General features: G+C 35.9%; 1 protein-coding gene across 1 annotated transcript; it reads right to left on the reverse strand.

The window, feature by feature from the left end:
• Positions 1–467: 467 nt before the first annotated feature.
• LOC129006015 (sodium/bile acid cotransporter 7-B-like) lies at positions 468–18,513 on the reverse strand. The gene is made up of 9 exons (XM_054435104.1): positions 18,332–18,513; positions 18,052–18,181; positions 15,007–15,229; positions 13,947–14,097; positions 8,596–8,690; positions 6,280–6,431; positions 3,439–3,555; positions 2,580–2,721; positions 468–597 (listed from the first exon to the last, which is right to left on the reverse strand). The coding sequence occupies exons 2-9, from the start codon at positions 18,158–18,160 to the stop codon at positions 582–584; spliced, it is 1,005 nt and encodes a 334-aa protein (XP_054291079.1). The 5' UTR covers positions 18,161–18,181; positions 18,332–18,513; the 3' UTR covers positions 468–581.
• Positions 18,514–20,144: the final 1,631 nt, after the last annotated feature.

The raw sequence follows: 20,144 nt of genomic DNA on the forward strand, positions 1-20,144 counted from the left end.
GTAAACTACTTTATATACGACCGGTTTTTAATTACTATTAATCCTTACTCAAAATTTCTAAGAGAGGTTATGGTTTCGTTTATAAGCTCTCATTGCCACTGACATTGATGCAATGACTCATTGTACCAATCACTAATTGCACCAATCGTTAACAATTAAATTGGTAAACAGCTGACTAGTTGAAGTTCAAAGCATTACAATTTTACTTCTTTTCTCTCAATCCTTGAAGCTCATTGGTCCGTTACCCGTGTTGTTAAGTAAAACAATGTTGTTATGTGAAACTTTTCAATTCTAAGAACTGAACTGAAAAGGCTATTTCAAAAAACAGTCGTAGGTAAAATTATTAACATAAGTTTCACTAGTGTAGAAGACATTTTATAAATTTTAGATGTTCTTATTAGTTTCCTGAATCCATCAATCATACAAGCCATGTATAAAAAGTGAAGGAAGGGAATAAATAACTCACCTTAGAAGTGAAAGTTATTTAATATAAATGCATTAGATACTTACAACATGTCTTTTACAATAATACTAACAAATCACAGTACGTTGGTAAACTTCAACTATTGTCACCATCATAGTCACGGCAACACAGTTCTGGAAAAAAACAACAATTAAAAGAATAGATAAAGATTTAGATAGGCCTACAGATAAAATGTACAAATACCCAACTATTGATTGGCATATAAAAAAATTAAACGTTATAAATTTAATCAAAAAAGATTGTTTAAGTTTCTCGACAATAATAACAGTTGTATAGGACTGAAAATCTGTATTTAAGAGAGTAAACATTAAAATTAAAATTAATTTAATTATCTGTTGGCATCATGCTCCTAACAGAGGTTAGCCCATACAGGATACTAATCCTTTTTATTGGTTTACAATTCTTAAAATATCAGGAAGACAGTTTAAATTTACATTTATTACATTTTTAATACTCATTGAAAAATATGAAATATGGATTGTGGTTATTTTATACTTTGAATTTGTTGATGAGAACCAACAATAATTAAAGCGTAGAACCCTTATCTTCATCATTGCTTGCTTCATTAAAGTTTAGAGTACACTGCCCCAGAGGAGCGAGTTGGTCTAGTGGTAGAGAGTTCAAATCCTTGAGGTCACTAATGGATTTTAGCAATGTCATAATGCTACGACCCTCTAGGCCTTTAGTAATGTGTCGGGATAAAACCTAGCACCCTGCGATGTGAGGTTGCGACCCAGTTATAAGCCATAAAGAGCACAAAGTGCTTGGTTGAATTGTACCTATTGGATGATGATAGACAATTAGTCTTATTTGTGGATTTTAAATTAATCACTTTATAGCCCCGTTCACACGGGGCAAGTTTACAAGCTACATGCCGGCTTTTTTACACGCAGCTAGTAAAATAGCTCAGTGTGAACGACGTACTCGCTCAAAAGCTGCTTGTAAAAAAGCTCTGGAAAAAGTTGACGCTGCCGCTACTTTACACGCCAACTCGCCAGCTTTTGAGCGAGTAGGCGTGTAAAGTAGCCCAGTGTGAACACAGTTGCTTGTGCGCTTGTTACTCAAAGATGTTGGAGGATTTGGTTCAAGCCAGCTACTGAGCGAGTTGAAAAAGCATCGTGTGAACGACTACAAGCGCACTCGCCAACTCGCCGGCTTCTTACACGCTGGCGTGTAGCTTGTAAACTCGCCCTGTGTGAACGGGCCTTATGTTAGGAGCCACAGTGAAAAATGTTCAATACTTTTTTACTGATACAGTAGAACCTCTCTTGCAAAATAAAGGGAGGGGAAGTAGTTTCGGGTGACTGAAATATCTTAGCCAAAAAGGTATTATGTTTAAAAGAGGTATATTATAGTGGGCCTATTATGTTTTAAAGCCTAAAAATCTTAGGTATTATGTTAGGATGAAAATTATTGTTTCAGTATTTAAAGTGATGAGAATAAGACAATAACTAAAGTACATATTAAGGTTACACAACACTTTTAATGAACATTAAAGCATAATTGAAACAGATAGAGATATGTTTTGCATCTAAAAAAACTACTGGATTTTAAGCTGATTTAAAAAACCTTTAATTTTTTCTTGATGTTTACGCCAGTGGGATTTTTACAGGAGAGGCAATGTACAGTGTACTTGTGGCTGGGTATTTTTTGACTAGCTATTTAATGTAAAAGGTCTCTGCGTTGACAAATAAAGAAGTTCTTATTTCATTTGATGATGTGCCGGGAATCAAACCTGTCCGTCCCGCACCGTTGTGATAACCACTACACTAGTAACGCATCCTCGTTATTTTCTTCTTGCAACGTTTTTCAACTACACCATCACTACCTATGACGATTACAGACTGGCATCTGTTTCCGTCTTCTTCTAGTAATAAGGTCCAGCTTAGGGCTGTGCCAGTCGGGTGGGTGCAAAAATAACAAAAAGTCTGGGGGGGGGGGGGGGGGTGGTGCTGAAATGGGAACTTGCACAAGTAGAAATTTACCCTCAAGACAGCCCTGCTCCTCTAAGACAGATGTGTAAATCATAGTATATGCGATTAGGAGTTTGTAATTTGTAAGGACGAAAGACTTTCAAAAATAAATGTTTACAAACCCTTGTCTGTTAAGCCATCTCTTGAAAATAGGTACTAAAAGACCACCAAGGATGATTTGTGTTGGATGGTAGACTAGTAGTGGGAGCGTTATCTGGGAGAAATGTGCGTAGCCAGAAAACAGTATCCTTAGAATAGGAACTCCTGAAACCAAAATCAACTGATGAACTTCAACTGAAAACAAAAAGTTTTGGGAATTTTTTATCAAATTAAAAGACAGATTAAAACTATGAGAATCTCATTCATATTAAACATGACAGACAATAACGGATAAGTTTAGTTCTCCAGGCAATTTTTATTGCAAATAATGTTCTTTATTTCACTTGTACGGTAACAAATAAATCACTACATTTCATTTTGTGGAGTGCACAAAAGCTGATGTCATCAATGCTTTAAAATCGTTGCAAATTAAACATTCATGAGGATGGGATAGGATCCCAATCAATCTCATGGAAAAAAAATCAAAATTTATATTCAAACCACATTTAACAAAGAAAGATCTCCATGCCCGAGACACCTATTATATTACATTCTAGAAAGGTGGACCTACAAGTGTCATAATCATTAAGGTACATTTAAGGTAAATAAAACCCATTAGTAGATTTGAACCCTGGCCTACCCTACATAAGTACCGAGCTATAATAGACCAGTTATGTTATCATAAACTATTTCAATAGTAATAAATAAATAATAATTTAAAATTGTGTATTTAATTATTTTAATCAAACGACATTTAAGTAATTATTTACAAATAATGACGATGTCAATTACAATAATGTATTGTTTAAAGACTGAATAAATGACTATTCAATGACTATTCAATATAAGCTAGAGTATAATTTTAAAATGTAGAAATTGTACCCAATGTGAGAGACTTGTGTGTAGAACAGAAGGTAATTGTGATCACATCAGCTGGAGTGTAGAAAAACTCAGCCAGGTGGAAAGTGATGTATAACAGGGCCACCTGGAGTAGTAGAACTGAAAAATATAACATGAACACTTACACGGTGTCATGTAGGCCTAAGTACAAAAAATTAGGAACAACGGTTTTTCGAAAAACCTCTTAGAGGCAAGATTCCGCCATTTTGTTTTTTGTATTAAAATTTGTATCTTAAAAAAATGAAGTTTATGAAATTTTGGATACAATTTAAAATAGCAATAATCTACTTATGAAAAAATAGTAGGCCTAATTGAAAAATATTTCTTTGTTTCAAATTGGCGGCTATATTTATAACTTAAATTAGTTAAATTACAAAGAAATGGCTGATTTTATGAAAAAAATGCCCACTTTTCTTTAGCATTTAGAGTTTCCTCTCAAACAACACCAAGTTAAAAGATTGAATAATCAATGGCTGAAAAATAACTATTTTAGTTGTAGAGGACAGGTAAAATGGGCCTGACAGCTTGGTCTCATTTTACCTGGCCAGTCAATGGAATACCTGCTAAGGTATCAAGAGCTACTTGAAATGGACTCCTGTGGGGGTAGGTCTTAAAACAAAAAAAGGTTTATTGGGAAAACAGTTTAGTATATAAGTAATTGAATAGAATAGGTTAGGTTTTTATCCAATTAAAAACACTCGGTACTAACAGTATTTTGATCATGCCACCCATGTTAATAAAGCACATTCTATAACAAGAACTATTTTTGCCACACTGTTTTAATGAACTTCCCACACAAAGATTTAGCCCGGAAAACAGCTGTTTCAATTATGTTTTACTGTACTGTAATGAATTTTTACCGGACACCAGCTGATTATACAACGAGTAATGCAATGAGTGGTCGGTACAATAAGATGTTGCATCACAATCAGTGGTAATGAGAGTTTATAAACAAAAACATAACCACTCTTAGAAGTTATGAGTAGTGATTGTTAAGTCCATTAGTCAGTGGGAATACTTATAACGGCTTTGTACAGTGATTTTATTGTTAGGATAGTTTAGGGTAGTAGGCTATGATGAAAAATATAGTCACTCGACAAAAATGTGTTTTCCCTATTCGTATGGTAATCCTGCACGAGTCTTTGCAAGTCTCGTGCGGAAACAACCATACTTGTCCGGCAAACACTTATTTTCCTGACTAGTAATGTAATATTACTATTATTTATGAACAAACAATTTGTCATTGTTTTCTTACTGTAACACTACCAGTATCATTGTTTCTTTTGGACAATGATACAGTACCAATAAAATACTGGAAACCAATGCTAGATTTTGAATAGAAAAATAAACTACTTTATATTTTATAATAAGACACAGTTAATAATGGAATAGTACACACTACCAAAGACTGATAAGATTAAAGACCGACCGAAAATTATGATGTATAGCTAGATCAAATTCTATTATAAAAAAATGTGTTTCCCAAACAAACTTGACAAGTATCTTCACAGTAATATAAATTATTCAAAACTACACATCTCTTCATGAATTACCTTACAAAATTTAACAAAAAAAAAACAAATGCATTTTCCTCAAGAATTTTTTGCATAAGTTTTTGCAAATGCATATAGTAGTTTACGCATCGACCGCGTAAAGATAGTTTTAACAGCTAATTATGCGAGTTGCATACACTACTTTAACTACGAAAGATTTGTTTATTTACTAACAATACTACTCATAATGTCTAAGAGAGGTTATGTTTTTGTTTATAACTTCTCAATGCCACTGATAGTGATGCTGATGCAGCGACTTACTTACTTGAATACTTGAATACTGCATCGTTGACCGACAAAGTCGGAATAGATTGCGTCACATATAATAATACTACTATTTACAAAAGATTTAACTAAGATGGCGGCGGGTTGCCAAAAAGTGGTGTGTCGTCCAGCTCACTTAGTGAGTACAGAGGTCTGCCCACCAGATAGTCTCTCAGGGTGTCCTTGAAGGCCCCATGTCCAGCTCGCGCACTTCAATTGGGAGCATGTTATAGAGCTTACTTGTGTAGTAGGGGTAGCCCTTTTGAGTCCAGGCTAGTCGGCATCTAGGTAGGTCAATGAGATGGCCATGTCGCGTTTGATAGGAATGCTGGTCCTCACGTCGAGCAAGTTTTGCCGAATTTTCTTTAAGTAGCACCATACTATTTAAAACGTACTGGCTGTAGATGGTCAGAACCTTATTACTCATTGTCTCATTGTCCCAACCACTCACTAATTTTATAATCAATTATTAAATTGGCCTGAACAGCTGTTTAGTTGAAGTTCGAAGCATTACAATTTTACTTCTTTTCTCTCAATTCTTGAACCTCATTGGTCCGTTACCCGTATTTTTTAGCAAAAAAAAAAAAACAATGCTGTTAAATGAATCTTTTCAATTCTAAGAACTGAACTGAAGTGGCTAGTTTAAAAAACGGTCGTAGGTAAAATAGTTAACATATTAGTAGATTTAGTAAATCAGCTGATTAGCATGTTGTTAGAGTTGAGGCAGTTATCTGTCTTGAGATCATTTGACATCTCAAGCTTTAACGTGTTCACTGCTAATGACACGCAATAGCGTCATCAGTATGTCAGCAGGCATATAAATATATTATGTACATAATTATACAATGTATTTTCATTTACAATTTATAGGAGAAAATATATTCAATTTAAGATAAATTAGCACTCCACATACCTGATTATGTTTATGTTTATGTTTTAGGCCTAATGTAAAAGTATTATATATCATTAGCAGTGAATGTGTTAATGAGATGCATGTACAACATACCTAGGCCTACAGTGATGAGTATGTCACTGGCATTCATTCCAACATCATGAGTTTTTAAAGCATCACAAAATGTAGTGAAGATGATAAAGAGAAGAGCAGTTTCCCCCACAGTGGATAGAGGGAGACGATGAACAAGACTGGCCAAGCCATACCTAACAATTACAGTCAAGTTAGGTCATATCAAATATACAGTTACTTGTCAATTATCTCACCCTATATATTTGATATTAGTGATGTGTCCAAACTGAATCTCAAAACCATCACAAGGTTCAATTTTGAGATTTGATCGGCAAATTTCAAGATTCAAAGGGGTTTTTTAAATTTTTTTATTCTTCTAGAAAAACAATTCTAGTACAACGGTTTAAGATATAATTGAGTAAAAAAACCACTTTTACGAAGATAAATATTGTTATATATAATACTATAACAAAAGATGGAGCAAAAATCCACGGACCCTAAAGACTATCTACTTATCTAACCTAGCCAAATGTGTACAATAAACTAAGTGAGTTGAAGTCATGGAAACAACCAGTAAAAAAATATGGTTTGTTATGGATATATAGTAGTATCCTGGTAAGTTTTGTAAGGCTAACATGCTCTTGCTCACTGAAATACCCCCACTGCAGCAAACCTGCAGACTAAGCAAATTTCCATTTGCCTGATTGGATTTACACTAAAACGTCTCCTTAAATATATCACATTTATTCCCTATTTAAATATAATTAGTTTAATGAGTACCTACTAACGTTTGCTGCAACAAGGAGGGTAAAAAAGTGTTATTTTTTTTTTGTAAAATGTTAATAGCTTAGTAAGAAATAAATGCATTTTCCAAATTTGATCAAAGTATGTTCATATACAAGCAAACTACAACAGTTTACTTATTCTCCATAAGAATAGCATGGGAACTCGGTCGGCTGACAACCGAGAGGTTATTGCTGTAGCGCGTAGGCACGTTCCCTGCGTGGGACGAACTTGTATTATGTTTTGAGTATTTTAAAAATAAAGCGATTTTTTATTCAAAATAACATGGGAATTTTAAATTTACAGATTTTTTGGAATTATCTCCGTAACCATAAGGCCCATAATAACGCTTCATTATACTAAATTATTTGTTTTTTTAAGCTCTACAAAATAGTTTGGAAAGAAATTGCTAAATTTTATGTTTTTTTGTAAAAAATGGGAAAAACCAATTTTTACCCCATTACCGATCATGGTTCCCATGGTCCGATCATTCTGGTACGCAAACTCGTTTGAATAAATGTAGGTTTCAACGTTTATACCAAATTTCATCAAAATCGGATCATTTTTGCTCGAGTTATCGTGCTAACGGATATATATGTATATATATATGAATTTGAACCGATGATGTTTTTGGCCACTAGGGACCTCAAAACGAAAAAGAAAATCGGTCCCGGATTCAGGCATGACTACTACGGTAATAGCTTATTCCCTATATGGGAAATTCGCTAAAACCAGAAATAAGCGGTTATGGGAGTAGCTTTTTTTTACTTAGTCTACATAAAAGCTAACAGATATAAAGTAATCTTAGAGCACATCACAAGATTTCAAAAATCTGTTAAAACTTTATAATCAGTACACTGCCAATGTCTTCTATAGCTTGTATGTCCTGTGACTATTATGAGTTTCTAATCTACAAGCAAATATTTTACTTAAATTCCTTGCTGAATTTATAATCTAGTTTAATTCTACCACAGGCCTGATATTTTTTTTCTGAAATAAAATTTAAGAGAAGATACTTTGTAAATGTAGGGTAGGCCTCATGTTACTCAGCTTGTGCAAGAGTATTCGGTTTTAGAAGCCAATTTTTGAATTCTGCTAATCACCAAATGCTTTAAGGTATGTTATAATATAATGCCACCACCCTGTTGTTTTTAGACCACCTTAAGCTAAAAGTCCACCAATATGGAAAACCAGAAAGGATAGGTTTATCATGCAAGGTTCCGTAACGATAATTAAGATAGTATTTAATGAAATAAAAAATATGGAGATGGGAGTCAATTTGAGTTGATTTTTTACCACTGAGAAACTCAGACAAAGCAGAAAAGGTTCTACAGGTTCTGTTTTAAAGTTGTTTTTTTTTAGTAAAGCCTAGTCTTTTTTAGTATTGGGGAGTTCTAATCGCTTACAAGACCTAATTTTCTAGGTAGATTCGCTTATTTTACGGTGGAGTCCACAGTAAGCTGAAGGTAGGTTCTGAACCCCATGATTTGAAAGTATGTATCACAACTACTAAATGGATAACACCCGTACAGAAATGTCAGTTGTACATAGACAAGTGGTGAGATTACAATTTACCTGCGTGACAGCTGGCCCAGACAAAGTGGAAAAAGCACAGTTTGGTAAAGTACCGCCACAGAGTTGAATAGCGACACAACAGCAGTCGACCCCAACTGTCCAATACAAATAGGGTATGACAGCAATTTAAACCAAGGATTTAAATCTTATTGTAACTTATAGTAGTTGACTATCAATGACTTTTTTCAAGAGGCCAACCTTAAATAAACAGTTGACAGCTCGCAAAAGTCCTTGTGGCGTAAGTGAGACGTAGGAATTAGCTCTGGAACTCACTGACCCGGTCGGGTGGCGGAACTGGCTAACCTACCCAGTCAGGAATTGGCTAACTCCGGAACCCGCTAACTTGATTTTGTCCCGCGGCAGGATTTTTTTTTTATTTAAGGCAAAGAGGTTGGCGGCCTCTTTTAACCTTGCATTTGCCCGTCCACATAGACTAAGCGCCCGTGCGTGGATCGTTTACAGCAAAGCAAGGAGTGAGCCGGTACAGTACAAAGGTGAACTGTACTGATAAATTTTAGTGGCAGTGACCAGGATCCGAACCCACGACATCACTGCCTTGGGCCTGAAGTCCGCTACGCTACCGACTGAGCCACCGACTCACAATTCACTAACTCTGGATTACTAACCCGGCCGCACCCACTGCACGGAGCATTGCCAACCTTGTACGACGAAATAATCGTACCTTTCCGTATTTCAAAATATCAGTGTCATTCCATTTTAGATTCGCGATCATCACCCGAAGACCAAGATTTGAAAATCTGCAGTGACCGTGGAAGCCTATCTTCTAGACTAGATTGTGGGTTTTCTTTGTTTCACTTAACTGTGAATAATTGAATTCATTAACATTTTTATTTTAATAAAGGTTTCTTGGGTGCGGTCCTATTCTCCTAAAATCACTTGATTTTTCGGAAAGACAGATTATTTGACATATCAGTTTTATTTATGAAATGTGTGTTTATAAAAAATATACCGTCCACCGTCTTTATCTGTATTTTTAAGACTAACAAGATGCCAGTTGCCTTTCGTGTGTAATAGAAATAACGTAATCGGTTCAGTTTAGTAGGCCTATATAGAGTAACTTTATCGCCCATAACGATTTAGGCCCTTATTAGACGAGGCAGCCAAGTTGCGCAGCCAGCCGGGCAGCCAGTCGGCCAGCTAGTCACTGGGCATTGGTTCTTATGGAGCTTATTACACGAGGGCAGCCAGTTGCGCAGCCACTGTTTGGCTGCCGGCTGGTTGCCGAGCCCGCCGACCGCACAGGCAACCACTGGCTGCTCGGTCTGGTCGCGCTCCTGTGTAGCTTACGGATCTTATTACACTGGGCAGCCAGTCGCCCTCTGCCACACACATCAGTAGTAGATAATCACTCGTGGAAGTGCGTTCATCTCTGCCGGTCACATCATTGTGTGTTGTTTTCCTCAGTATTCTTGTAATATAATTGTGTAATTGGTGTAATATAATCCTTTTTCTGTTCTTGATGAAAGAATAGGATGTATATGCATTCTTCTCTTCCTTATCTTCTCTTTTTCATGAGTAGCAGAAGAAGCAAATATTCATCTAGCATTCTGACAGCATCTCTCCCCAACAGAACTGTTCCACCAACACTGTTCCACTGTCAACAAGAGACTGGCCTAGTTGGTAATTTTGTGGCTGCCCTGTGGCACAGAAAAAGTAAAACGTACTACTTTTTCTGTGCCTGTGGCTGCTCTACTGGTTGCTCTACTGGTTGCTACGCTAGGCAGCCAGACAGGCAACTGGCTGCCCGGCTGGTTGCACAACTTGGCTGCCTCGTCTAATAAGAGCCTTAAAAAACAGCTACATCGATTCCCTCCAAATGGTTAGAAATACCGGGTGTCCATAAATGAATATCGGGGTTTTAACTCTTTATAATATTAATTACATTAAACTTACAGTTATAAATGATATGTCACATGAAAGAGCAACTCAAACAGTTTTATATACAAGCTTACAAGTGTTCTATGTGAGCACCATTTGTCACACGGCACACATCAAGTCTATAGCTGAGTTCTTCCCAAACGTTGAGCAGTGTGTCTTCAGTAATTGTTGCAACAGCTGCTTCAATCCTGTTTCGTAATTCATGGAGGTCAGCTGGTAATGGAGGCACATACACACGATCCTTGATGAAACCCCAAAGGTAGAAATCGCATGGCGTTAGGTCGGGTGAACGTGGAGGCCACGCATAGCAAGCTCTGTCATTGGGTCCCTTGCGGCCAATCCAGCGGTCGGGTAAAGTTACGTTCAACCAACCGCGTACTTCGTTATGCCAGTGAGGTGGCGCGCCATCTTGCTGGAAAATGAAATTCTCTGGTTCATATTGTTCCAATTGAGGGAAGAGCCATTGCTCTAGTGTATCAAGGTAAGAAGTACCAGTAACAGTAGCTTCACCAAAAAAGAAAGGTCCGTAAACTTTCCGCCGGGATACGGCACAAAAAACATTGATTTTAGGGGAGTCTCGTTGCACTTGTACGACCTCATGAGGATTTTTTGAGCCCCATATCCGCACATTATGAGTGTTAACATGTCCACTGAGGTGAAAGGTCGATTCATCACTGAAAACAACATGATCTAGAAAATCTTCATCGTCATTTAACAGCATTACGTTAGCGAAGTTGGCACGTAAACCATGGTCTGCAGGCTTTAGAGCCTGTAACAACTGTAAACGATAAGGACGTAGTTGCAATCGTTTCCTTAAAACTTTCCAAACAGTCGACTTAGCAATTTCTAATTCACGACTAGCCTTCCGAACTGATTTCTTTGGGCTACGAGTGAACGACTCTCTCACTCGCTCAACATCCTCTTCGCTAACTCTTGGTCGTCCCGTGCTCTTCCCTTTACAAAGGCAGCCTGTATCTTCAAACTGATGAAACCATCTACGGATGTTATTGTCACTTGGAGGATCACACCCGAACTTAATGCGGAACGCACGTTGCACAGTAACTACAGATTCAGTCTTTGCAAACTGCAAAACACAAAACGCTTTCTGTTCACTAGTCGCCATCTTTGCTACTACCGCTTTCTAGCGGATCGCGGTGTAAACATTTCACGCGCATGCGCACTGGTGCTAACGAATAAAACTGTTTGAGTTGCTCTTTCATGTGACATATCATTTATAACTGTAAGTTTAATGTAATTAATATTATAAAGCGTTAAAACCCCGATATTCATTTATGGACACCCGGTATGTTAGTTATTGACTAAAAACAATGTTTATGATAAATTCTCTCTTCTATAAAAATATGGTTTAGTATAGTGATTGTGATAGTATAGAATAGTGTTGAAGGACGAGTGTTGTGAAAGAGCTACTTAACAGACCTAGTGCTTTGTTGTTGGATAAGACCAGCTGTCTCTATAGCTATGGCCACCATTCATAAAAGTGGTAAAAACAAGAACATCTGGGTCCATCAGATTTTATTAAATACTGAAAGATACAAAATTAATATTGAATAAACAAAATTAAGAATACAACCCGTTATACACTAATAGCCTGGTATAATATAAATTTACTTTTATTTGGCTCTATTTAAAAATATATTTATTAATACTACTATAATGCACTTCTGTAATGACGTTTAACTTGTAAATTTGATCGGTAAGTTAATTCAAAATCGTAGGCGTACCTCTAGATCTTATGACATACCGTAGACCACTACAACAATTACTGGAGCTTATTTTACACAGTCTGATTAATTGTTAGTTGCCTCGAATAAGAGAGACTAAGTTTATTACAATACTGTTTGAATTTTTGTAAAGAGATTATATTTTCCCAACAACATTTAATGTATTAACACTTAAATTCCTTTGTTTGGCTAAAGTAAAGACACAATATTGTAATACATTGTTAACGTTTTAGATTTCCGTAATGAATTAATGTAGTAACTAGGTAAATCTTGTACCTATACAAGTACCGTGCCTTAACTTATTAACTTATTTAATTTTTTACTAACAATATGATTCAGAATTATTTTAGTAATAATACAGAAATAATAAGAAGAACCAATACAGTAGGCTACTGTAACACAGAACCAACAATAGTGTTAACAACTGCACGACGGATATAATAGGCCTTTCAAATCAAAGAATCAAATATTATAGCCTATCTGTAATTATTCGAATAAAAAAAACAATTTATCGCCTACGAAAATAGATATTTCATAAACTGTAAAAGATCCAAATGTACTATCTTTTCACAAACAAACAAACAACTATTAAATAAAACTATAATATGTTTTCCATGATAATAATACTCATAATAACAATAATAAACACATTTCTCAATATACATTTATTCTACATCGACTACATTGCTCAAACTCCTAATTATTCGTAGGATACGATATTATGGTACCGATACGAACGTAGGTACTACACTTTCGGCAACACTCGCCAAACAATATTCGTGCTTGGCTCCCATTGAACGGCATGCGAGGCTTCTGATTGGGAGTTAGCGAGTTCCGCCGAGGGACCAAGTTACGTACTAGAACTGAGTTCGCTAACCAGGCTATAGATCGGGTTAACGGGTTCCAGAGTTAGCCAATTCCAAAACCTAACAAGTTAGCGAGTTCCGCTTATCGACCAAATTTGAAGATAGGGCATTTAACATGTAGTTGGCGAGTTCCAGAGTTATCCAATTCCGCAGACCCGCGTATGTGTGCCGATGACCCCCTTTGGACACCCCTGCTTACTGAGAAAAATAGGATAGCAAATAATAACCTAATATTGATTCCAAACCATGTCATACTTAAGTATAAGTATTCAGTAGGGGGGCCTACAGGTTAACTTAAGTGTAAGAAAGGGACATGTGGCCCTAACTTTACTGTCAAAATAAATAATTTTTCATTTCATTTCATTTCAGTATCTTGCTGAGCAAATCACTTAATTTACGCATACACCAGTCATTGAACAGACATTGCTCAGATAATTTATACTTAACAGTGCCAGATATAGTTTACATGCATTAACTTGAGCGGCCCCCGTCCCTTAAGTGGAACTCCCCGGCGATCAAAGGACATCATCATCATCATCGCCACTCACAATTATGACAAATTTGGAATTTTAGAAAATAAAAAAATCTATATTTGTTTTAGACAATTGTTTTTTGGACAAAACGCTGTGGCCCCCTTTTACTTGCAGCCCTATTTGGCTTAGCAGTAAATCCGGCACTGATTTTAAACCTACAAAAACATAATGTTAATAAAGTTTAATGATTAACGAAAAAGTATCATTGTTTCAGTGGTATTCTCCTGCTTTTTTATGACACAAAACCCTTTACTTTTAATAATAATTGTAATTTAAATATTTAAATATTTATTATTTAAATATATGCTTACTAAGAACAATAGTATGGCTGGTGTTATGAATATTCCCAAGAAACTGCCAACCACTGAAATGAATATTGCAGCAGCTTCACTGCCACCAACTGCCTTGGTTAGGATAACAGCCGATGAAACGGGGGGTGGCATACAACTCACAGTTGCCAGTCTGTGAAAAAGAAAAGAATGAGTGAAACACACTTATCAAGCAACTGGTTTTGATATTAGTCAGGTCGCGGAGGTGGCTTCTATGTGCGCCCAATGGATCTACTGCAATATAGCATTTAGTCCCAATTTTATAAATACCAACTTGTTTGATTTAGAATTTTTGTAATGTTTTCCTTACGGTTATTAAAAACTATAAAATATTTGTTAATTTATAATTTTTATTTTAACAATGCCTTTTAGTGCTCTTGGAAAATCATACTTAGGGCCTATAATAAATTATAAGCTCCACACAATGAATTCTGTAGAACGTAACAAATATTTCCAAAACATTTTTTATTGTTTAGAAATATATGATGTTTATTGCAATATATAACATAAAATCAAGATAATTCCTAAACATTGCAAGTGACCATCGCATGCACAAAATTGAGTTTATACGACTTGTAAACTGAATACATTTAAATATTAATAATCATTGGAGCCATTTATAAGAGTTGGTCTTATTTTATTCTACTTAGTTTGTTGGGTTGATTCTCCTTAAAAGTAAGTTTTTTTTAATTAAAAACCTGGAGATATTGTGGTTTTTTATCGTAGCCTGCATAACAAATTAGGTATCCATCCATGTCTACTGATAAACCAAGACAGTTGAATGCATCTAGTCTGCTCAGAAGCTTTAGTCCATCACAAGGCTAACTATCCTATTCACACATTTCATCATAGTAGGCCTACAGGGTGTAGTGATTTAGAACAACCTTTCCAAATCTGACTTAACTTTTATTTAACCTGATATAACTCTAGCATAATTTACCAGACACACTAGCTCATTGTTAACCTCTTGCTAAAATATTTAGAAGATATGTGTGTAAGCGTAATACCGGTACTGTTATTTAATGTTAAGTAGGCTACTCACCCTTTCAATATCCACTCGTTGACACCAAAAACTCTCCGTAAAATACCATTGACAAATAGGACTAGAGTTGGAATGAATATAAAAGTAAATGTTAGAATAAAAATATGAACTTTCACTTTGGTGGCAGCAAAGAAAAGATCATTAAAACTTAAAGTCATTCCACTGATAAAAAATATCAAAGCAATAGCTCCATATTTCACTGTCCATTCTGGTTTCAGTGGTCCTGAAACGAGAATATTAATTATTAAAACAGGATTTATTAGGGTTAAGAACCATGTAATGTTCTATTGCTATTGCAATATCTACCAAATACTTCTAGGACAGATATAAGAGAAATAAGACAAATAACAACAACTAAGTTTTTATAGTAATACATATATTGTATTACTATAAATATATGATTGTTAAAATCATTTAAATATTAATAGAAACATAATTTTTCCATTCAGTTTATTCACAATCTATGTATTCAGTTAACTAATACTTCATGTTCCTATGGCTTCATTTACTCTCATTGTACGTTATTTATTCGTATACTTTGTTATATTGATGTAGGTACTTTGACTATTAATTAATAAATGTAGTACCGGTACCGTACCTAGTAATATGCATTCATTAGGGATTTTAATCATCTTCTCATTTGTTATCTATTGTGGTCCTGGTCCCAATGGACACAGTAATTAGAGATCACTGTACTTGATCTAAAAGGAATGTAAAGCAATAACACAAATTGAAATAATAAAACATTTCTAATGCTTGGTAACCACCAAAGCCTTGGGCAAGACAGAGTCTACGCTTATTCGTGTGCGCAGAATCCTGCCTCGAACATGCGTAATCGACGAACTACGATATAGGTACAACTTTAAATAATTATATTAAACGTGACTGGTAATGAAATAGAGTGTTATTGTGTTGCTCTACACCTTCCAGTGTTCGTATAGTCTCGGGATTCCTAATATCGGCTATCGCCAGATATTGTTCGTGGGGAATCGTGTACTAAATGTTTCGGTGGTTGGAGTACGAATGACAACCCGGGGCGCTTCTTGAGCGGTTCTTTCCTACCGCCCCTGGCGTTCAAATTCATATATATATGTGTCCGTTGTACCGATTCGTCGTATAAAACAACGAATTATCGTGTAGCAGACGCAACAAATAGTCAGCTGATCAGATACCCACAATTCTATCTAACCACACAAGTGGAAGGGGTAAGAACCCAGCCGCCAGCAACGAGTCTGTCTGTCTGTCCCGTGCCTTCCTTGTAGCTAGTCGGTAAAGTTTCGGATCGTGCAAATTAAATTCATTTCGCGGTGTTGGTCGGACAATCTTTATTTTCTAAAAATCGTTTAGCCTATATCCCGAAGGGATATAATTGCAACGCGAGTGGAAAATAGAAACAGTTTTTTTGCAAAACAAGTGTTAAAAGTTCGTTTTTACCGATCAACACAATCCGCCATTTGAAAATTTCACGTTCGTCACACGAGTTCAAATCGATCGCGTTTTTATCGGAAAACCGTCTAGTTACAATTCCCCATCCCTATCCCTGTATTGTTGTCATTGTTGTTAATTGTAATTGTGTTTTGTGTTATGTGTCATCGTTGTGATCTCCTGGCTGGGTCAAAAATGCTCCGAGGTGAAATGAGATGTCGGTTTGTCCTTGCGGCCGTCGCGGATAATTTTTTTCTGCTAGGGGGCATTTTGTACCGATTCGTCGGTACAAAATCGAATCGGTACACCGTTAACACGATAACTCTAGCAAAAATGATCCGATTTTGATGAATTTGGTATAAACGTGTAAACCTTACATTTATTCGAACAAATTCGCGAACCAGCTTGATCGGACCATGGGAACAGGGGTTTATGGGGGGTTTTATGGGGTAACAATTTTTTTTCTCATTTTTGGCCCTAAAAACATAAAATTTAGCAATTTCTTTCCAAATAATCTTGTAGAGCTTAAAAAAAACAAATAATTTAGCATATATTGAAGCGTTATTATGCGCCTAATGGCTACGGAGAAAATTAAAAAAATGTAAATTTCAAATTCCCTTGTTATTCTTATGGAAAATAGTAAACTGTTGTTGTTTGCTTGTAGGCTATTTTTATGTACCGGTATAAACATACTTTGATCAAATCTGGAAAATCCAATTATTTCTTACTGAACTATTAACATTTTACAAAAACACTTTTATACCCTCCCCGTTGCAGCAAACCTAGAGTACTCGTTAAACTAAATGCTATTTAAATAGGGAATAAATGTCATATTATTAACCCTAGACTGGCAGTCATTTTATTCACCAGTGAATAAAATATTATATTATATACCATACCATCTGACAAATTTTTTTCGTCATGTAGGAAATAATAGAATGCATCAACAGAAAATAAAATGATTCTGTAGGCTACAATAGGAAATAAAAGATCTTTTATCCAATAAGATCTTTCAGCCGATAATCGACCAGCGCCACTGAAAACTCGTGTTTTAGTGGTCAAAAATCGACCAGCGCCAGATAGAGTGATTAAGGAGACATTTTAGTGTAAATCCAATTAGGCAAATGGAAATTTGCTTAGTCCGCAGGTTTGCTGTGACGGGGATATTTAAATCATCACTTCTTTGCTGTTTGATCTAGCAATCTTGCAACTTAGGCTGTTATAGAGGGGGCCCAATAAGCTAGAGCACAGAAAACATACTACTATAACCCAGAATGCCAACCGCATGGTAAAAAGCGTTAAGTACTTTGAGAGAGCTGAGTGCATAGCAAAGCTGGTGGCGCTGCCTACGAATTGACAGGCAAAGCTCTCTCAAAGTACTTAACACTTTTTACCATGCTATTATCTAGCTCAGTGGTAAACTTAGACTGGTTGAGCCAAAGCGGAGAGCGGCAGGGGCAAAGAGAGTCAAATTACGGTCATTAAACAAATGTGTGGTTAAGATAGTTTTTCCTCAAATAAGTTAAGTTAGGTACAATAAATAGACTGCTTGTACGATAATTTACGCTAATCAATCTGGCAACACTGACAAGGTTCCTTGAAAAGTTCTTGAAATCTTACCTCCAGTGGCACCAATGGAAGGGACAATATCAGCCAAAACTATGGAAAAAAGTAGCCCAAACAAGAACCAATATTTCTTCAACAGATCAACAAATTTGGGCTTAGCCATCAAAGACTGCACTTATACTATCTGAAACAAAATTTGGGAGCTATGATTAGCCTGTTGAATATTTGTTTATTAATCAATTTGTAATGTGGTGCATCAGGATTTAGGTTATACAACTACTGAAGATAGCATTATAAATTTAGTCAGATAAAAAGATGTCATACCCATGCCTACCATTTAAACTTCACCAGGTTAGTTGTCCTTAGATTCGTTGACATAGCAGCTGAACAACCTTCAATTAAATAAATTAATCACGCTTCGCTTTCTTTTTGTTTATTGTTATCGTAGAACAGCTAGATTAGCTTTAGCTTTAGCTAGCTAGAAGGACTCGACTAGGTAGGTAGGAACAGAAACTTGGATTAGGATAGGACTGGAGCTGGAGCACTGGTGGACTGTTTTGTTTTGTTTTCTTTTTCTTTTGTTTGTAGATTTAGGTAGGAAATTATTAAAATCTTAGTTGAGAACGAGGGCAATACTCTTAACCATGAAGCTGCGTAGTTTACTTTTTCAAACTCACCCTTTAGGTTTTTTTATTGGTAACCTTTTAGTCCCATAAAGTCTAAAAAAAACTCCCCCATATAAATGCTTTAAAACAAAAGAATCAAGAATTTTTATTTCCACAATATGCAGGGTTACATTACTGGAAACGTCAATACAACTAAAGCTAAAATAAAAACTAAAATAAGAGAATAGTACAAGGTAATGTAAAATAAATTCCTGAAACTCTCCATGCAGTGAAAAAGAAAATAGAACACAACACTCGGTTAAAATCTAAGAAAAAACTACTTACATATTCCTCTTTCAGATACAATTTTTTTTTTAGTTTGTACAAAGCGTTTGCCAAAAGGAGCCCCTCAACCCCCTTTCTGAAATTTTAGTCTGGCAGGTTCCGAGCTACAAAAGGAAGTTTATTTAAAAACTTATAACTAAGGATATCATTCGACTTCTGAACTTTACTTCCTAACATGTGGTAAATTGAGAAAATCTTTCCTACGTGTATTATAGGGATGGATGTCGCCTATAAAGATGTAAGCCTAGAAGTTTGACAGATTTCACCCTATGTTCTAAGTTTCTTAGGCTAATGATTATTGACTTAGTCTTTGTTTCATGTAGAAAAAGTGATTTGCTCGGAACGAGGCCGATGCCCCCTCATGGTAGTCTATTGAACATCTTCAAGAGATTTATTACGGGTTAATAAACTAATTAATCTCTTTAATGTCTCTCTTGAATCTTAATCTTGAGTCAGGTGGGGGAAACAGTCTTTTTTGTTGAGTCTGCATAGTACGGGAGGTTTAATCTGATTCCATGTCGAAGATTCAGGCCATGCATCTCCACTCTTGTACAAAAGGTGCTTATGTTTGTCTTGACGTGTAATAGGTTTATGAAAATATAATTGCTGTACGCTGTGATGATTCCCAGTTGCCGAAAGATTGGCCTACAGTGGTCTAGATAGTCGGCTGACGAGACTATCCTAACAGCCTTTTTCTGAAGAAGCAGGATGGCATCACAACTAGACACCAGGCCCCTATATGGCCCCACATGACCTTCTATACAGTGGCGTCATTTCACTAAATCCTTGGGGGGGGGCAAACACTGGGGGGTACGGAATACCCCCCAGCAAACGGTGGGGGGGGGGTCCGGGGGTCCTCTCCCGGAAAATGTTGTAGTTTTGAAACAAAAAAGAGAGGTTTAAGCCTATTTTAATTGTCAAAAGGACTTCGAATGAAAACAAAATTATGAGTAAAATTTATTTAAATTCAGGCAGAAAATTAATGAAACCAACAATTATTGACAACAGACAGAAACATAATAATATTTTGGCAAGTTAGTCATCTAGTGAAACGTGATCAATAGTTTCATGTCCATGGTGTATTAATATTATTTTTGTTATTAGATTTATGACCAAATTCTCTTGTACAATATTTAGACCTATAGCAATGAATACGGTTGTATTCATAGCCTATATAGTTTATAAAAGTTTAATTTG

The sequence above is a fragment of the Macrosteles quadrilineatus genome, unplaced genomic scaffold, assembly GCF_028750875.1.
Source record: "Macrosteles quadrilineatus isolate MER2022 unplaced genomic scaffold, UCM_ALF_1.0 Scaffold_54__1_contigs__length_841927, whole genome shotgun sequence".
In the NCBI taxonomy this organism is placed as follows: Eukaryota; Metazoa; Arthropoda; class Insecta; order Hemiptera; family Cicadellidae; genus Macrosteles; species Macrosteles quadrilineatus.

Excerpts from the sequence above, each read along its gene's own strand:
- LOC129006015 (XM_054435104.1), bottom strand. The coding sequence starts at position 18,160 with ATGGCTAAGCCCAAATTTGTTGATCTGTTGAAGAAATATTGGTTCTTG. Across the intron at positions 15,230-18,051 it reads TTCCATTGGTGCCACTGGAG|GACCACTGAAACCAGAATGG; the intron begins GTAAGATTTCAA and ends TTCTCGTTTCAG. Across the intron at positions 14,098-15,006 it reads AACGAGTGGATATTGAAAGG|ACTGGCAACTGTGAGTTGTA; the intron begins GTGAGTAGCCTA and ends TCTTTTTCACAG.